This window comes from Coenobita brevimanus, chromosome 67 (genome assembly GCF_032717465.1).
Source record: "Coenobita brevimanus isolate Jiangsu-jjx chromosome 67, ASM3271746v2, whole genome shotgun sequence".
NCBI classification, from domain to species: domain Eukaryota; kingdom Metazoa; phylum Arthropoda; class Malacostraca; order Decapoda; family Coenobitidae; genus Coenobita; species Coenobita brevimanus.
This window is the reverse complement of record NC_137020.1, coordinates 30,721,463-30,726,462: the sequence shown is the minus strand read 5'-3', so window position 1 is coordinate 30,726,462 and position 5,000 is coordinate 30,721,463. Positions and strand designations below refer to the sequence as shown.

The window sequence follows — 5,000 nt, the reverse complement described above, 5'->3', positions numbered from 1 at the left end:
GAGAACCATCCTTTATCCCTTAATCTCAAGAGCAAGGCCAGCTTACCGCAAATTAGCACGACGCACGTACTTCTCCCACCCTGCCACCTTGGCCACACTCCATACTGAGTCCATACGGTACACTTTTACTTACCGGTATGTTATATACTGTAGAAGCTAATTTTCAACATGGACTGGGTGCTTATATTGTATCACCGCCACCACCTCTACCACCACCATCATCATCAATATCATCATCATCATCATCATCATCTTTCACTCCTCCTTTTTATGTAACAAGTGAAGGGGGATGGAATTTACAGAGCCAGCCTTCCTAACTAACCCACAGCATTTGTCAACCATCATGACCTGTGACCAATTCATATACATTATTCCTTTCATCATCTAATCCTGTTGCCCCAAGAGGAGTGTTGGTCCTGACATTTAAGAGTGACCAGCCTCCTTCATCCCTGAGTGGCATTACGTGAGCAATAAAACCCAACCACCCCATGGACATTAATTAGTTTTATCTATTTTTAACTACCTAAAAATTCTTCAGAGGGAGTCTCTTTGGTGCAGGATGGGATTGCCTTTCGTGGCTGTAACAGTAACTTATATCTGATTTTAGAAGATCCATGAGTGTGTGGCCATGAGTCTGTGTTTATAAGGATAATTACACACACACACACACACACACACACACACACACACACACACACACACACACACACACGCACGCACGCACGCACGCACACACACACACACACACACACACACACACACACACACACACACACACACACACACACACACACGATTTTAGAAGATCCATGAGTGTGTAGCCATAAGTCTGTGTTTATGAGGATAATTACACACACACACACACACACACACACACACACACACACACACACACACACACACACACACACACACTGCAGCAGCCACTTATCTTTTATGGAGGATGGGCCTGTTTTTGGAGGATATAATAGTATCTCATTTTTATCTTTAGAAAATCCGTAAGTGGCTGGGTGTATGGCTGACTACTTAGTGCAGGATGTTGATTAGCTACTACGGTACTCCCATATGATTACTGTTTCCTTCCATTTCCATTCTGACTTCTACCTTACCCCACATGGAGAGAGAGAGAGAGAGAGAGAGAGAGAGACGGGATGGTGGTGGTGGAGGTGGTGGTGGTGATGATGATGATGTCTGGCTCCTAATTCTACTTACGTTAAAAGATTCACTATACATTCTGTTACACTACGTATTTCTTTATATAACAGCATATCAGCATATTATGAGAGAGAGAGAGAGAGAGAGAGTAAAAGAACTGAACGGTTTAAGTCTCGAAAATACAGAAATTACCACATAAATAAAAAAAAGTTAGTCATTTTACTGCGCCAGGATGAATTGCACGAGTTACCCCTGTGATTAATTTACGTGTTAATGCACAGAAAACGCGATCATAACAGGGATCATAATTCATCGCGGAAACAGAGAGAGAGAGAGAGAGAGAGAAATGAGGAACTGCGAGTCAGGATAATGTCATTTAAAGGTTATTGCCGTGGTCACTGGAGAGAGAGAGAGAGAGAGAGAGAGAGAGAATGATAGACAAATAGTGATGCACAGACAGGGAATGACAGAAATAGATGTAGACAGCCGATAGATAAATTAATGAAAGGTCGATAAATACATGTGACCAGACCGAAAGACCGCTAGATAGACAGGCAGACTTATACACAGAACAAGACCGAAAATTAGACAGACCGAGACAGAAAGATGGATCGGCAGACAGACCGAGACAGAAAGATAGACGGAGATAGATAGACAGACCAAGAAATAGGGCGAGACAGATAGACAGACCGAGAAATAGACCGAGACAGACAGACCGAGACCAATATAGACCGACAAAGAGACCGAGACAGATAGACAGACCGAGACAGAAATCCAGACCGCCAGACAGACCTAGACAGACAGAGAGACCAACAAATAGACCAAGGTAAGCCCAACAGACCAACAAGTACACCAATTCAAATAAACAGACCAAGAGACAGACAGAGACAGACAGGGAGACAGACAGACACAGACCCGTTGCAACAGAGCGGGTGATTAAAACGTGACCAGTGCAGTGTAGTGACAGAGATCACTTCGGTGCGGGTGATTGTGAATGGCGGTATTGTTGTTTTTATAATGCTGGCGAAGTTGACAGATACTGCGTTGAATATTACGTGAGAGAGAGAGAGAGAGAGAAAGGCAGGCTGGTAGGTAGGTAGGTAGTTTGGTAGATAAACTTTAGGGCAATTATCGTGCTCAGTTTAGCGGCGTTTGACTATTGATCGATAGGAAAATGGATGGATAGATAGACAGATAGATAGACTGATTGTCAGATAGATAGATAGACAGACAGAGAGCGTTAATTTTAATATAGTAGCTACTCTGGTGTTATTATTTTAAGTATCCCACAAGTACCCTACCCAACACCGACATGCCAGAACACACACACACACACACACACACACACACACTATAAAACCAGCCGATACACTAACCTGGTATATCCGAGCGGTGTTTGACCAGTAAATCTTGGCGGTGTTGCAGGAGAGTCGGTGCTAATGAATCAAACTCCCACCTGGGGCTGACACCTGGGACGGGGCAGGTGTGAAGGAGTCAGCAGGGTCCCAGGTGAGTCGGTGGGTGGGTGAGTCAGGTGGCAGGGAGAAATTTGTACGTAATAAATAAAGGATGAAGAAGAAGTGAGTTAGTTTATGTGTATAATTTAAGAAGTAGGTAGGTAAGGCATGTGGCAGGAAAAAAAAAAGTAATAAATAGATGAAGAAGAGGTGAATTAGTTTGTGTCTAAGTAGAAAGGGAAATTAAATGGCAGGTGCGCAAGGTAACAGGTGTACTGTATAATACAAGAAAATTATATATGGTTGACGTGCAAGGTAAACAGAAAAGGGAGGGTAGGTAGGTCAAAATCTAAGTAATTTTGACGATACGGAGATAATGAAGCAGTATCTAGGTTACTATTTAATGCCGAAAAAGAAAGAGCTAAAGGCTAAAAGTGTCCACAAAACTTGCCAGAGGTTGGAAGCCTGCACAAAAGTTGCTCTTCTCAGGAAAAATATAGCAGAAGACAGCCAAATTCAATATTCCATCATTTTGAGAAGCCTGGACACATTGCGTTTAAAAGACAGGAGGTCATAGGCAGGGGGAAATAAATACTGAGGAATATGATAACAAGATAGGCAAGTTAGTAGAGGTTTAGGTCAGTATAACAACATATGAAAGTTTAGTTGATTATACTTTTAAAAATGGTGGGAGGTGAGTAAAGAAATGTAGGTCAGTAAGATGATGAAGAAAGGTGATGACTGGTAGATATAAGGGGATAGAACGGGGTAGGAGGTGAATAAAAGTATGATTAATAAGTGAGTCACGTGATCAATAAGTGGGTATCAAGTAAGTCTTCTGGCCTTGGGTTCCTTCTTCCTTGCATAAAATAAATAAAGCTAGATGAAGTGGGTGCAATGAGAGAAAAATCGTAACTTAAGCAGTGAGGACTAGAGTGAATCAGAACAGTTGTAAGAATATAAGGAGAGTGACTGCTTAATGGAAGGCAGGAAAACAAGGGATATACATTCTTAAAATCCTTGCTTTAAAACGCACAGAAACTACAGAAACAGATACGATAGATTGGTAGAAAAAACAGAGCGATAAAAACTGGTGAAAAGTCAATTGCCCGTCGTAAAAAAAAAAATAAAAAACTTGTTGATTACTTAGAGATTAAAAAAGAATTATTGGAAAACCTTTGATAGTAATGAACAAAAATTAGGCTATACAGAAAAGACTAAGTATATGAGGAAAAAAAGTCGAGTAATAGACTTGTACAAAAAAAAAAATGACGTCTTCGGGTTTTTAAAAGATGATTTGGAAAAGTTTGATAGGAAAAACAACTACAGCGCTACAGAAAAACATAAAATAGATCCATACCGATAGAAAAATGGACAGGAGAAATAGAACAGATAGCTAGATAGACAGACAGGAAAAGAGGAAGTAAATAGAATATAGATAGATAGACAGACAGACAGGAAGTAAACAAGATAAACAGACGATATGGTATGAGAAGCTCGGTGATTCAGTAACTTTTCCAGCTCTCAGTCACGTTCAATTTCACTGGTAAATATTTTCGACATTCGCCAAATTAAAATCGTATCACTCGAGCGGAAATTTATACACCTCTGTCACGGCATAAATTCTGAATACACTTTGCCAATAATTTTTTTTTTTTTCACCAAAGCTAGATCATCAATATTTCCTTTTTCATATATATATATTTTTTTCTTTCTTTCTGCACTGATTGATTTGTATATTAACTTCTTTTTCCCTAGACTTTCACACTTTCTTTATATTATCTTTAATTTTCTTCTTCCTTGTCTTCTTGTCTTGTTCTTAGAGCCACTCACTTCCTGCAAAATAAAGAAGAAAAATAGATTAGTATATGGTTAGCCCTTTCATGGTCAGGATTACTCTAGGACTCGTATTCTCGCAGGGTAAGGAGGCTCCCTAGCACCACTTCCTTAGCGATTTATTTATTTTTTTTTATTTTCGGATATGGCTGGTTAATATCCTCTTGTGTTTTATTTATGCAGAGTATGGCGATATTGGAAGGATTTATGTATCACAGAATAATGATAGTAAGGTGTAATAAACAAAGTATTAAATCGCTTGGGAAAAGGTGTTAGGGAGGTCTCACAATGGACGAGAATAAGTAAAGTGAAATAAACAAAATACAATCACTTAGGAAAAGGTGTTAGGGAGCTTGCCTAATTGACGAGAAAAATTAAGGTGTAATTAGTAAGATACAATTTCTCTCTCTCTCTCTCTCTCTCTCTCTCTCTCTCTCTCTCTCATTAGGCGACCCCTGTCCAACATCGAACGCCCTTATTAAACCAGGGTCGCGCTGTGGCACAAGCAAGGTCACCAGAGCCTGAGAGAGAGAGAGAGAGAGAGAGAGATGA

General features: G+C 40.1%; 1 protein-coding gene across 1 annotated transcript in view; it reads right to left on the bottom strand.

Annotated features, from left to right (window-relative positions):
• Positions 1 to 5,000, bottom strand: part of LOC145405597 (uncharacterized) — a 205,562-nt gene that overhangs the window by 190,277 nt on the left and 10,285 nt on the right. The window contains exon 2 of the mRNA XM_080276924.1: positions 2,532 to 2,591. Within this exon, the coding sequence (XP_080133050.1) occupies positions 2,532 to 2,591 (60 nt within the window). The remainder of the gene's footprint in view (positions 1 to 2,531; positions 2,592 to 5,000) is intronic.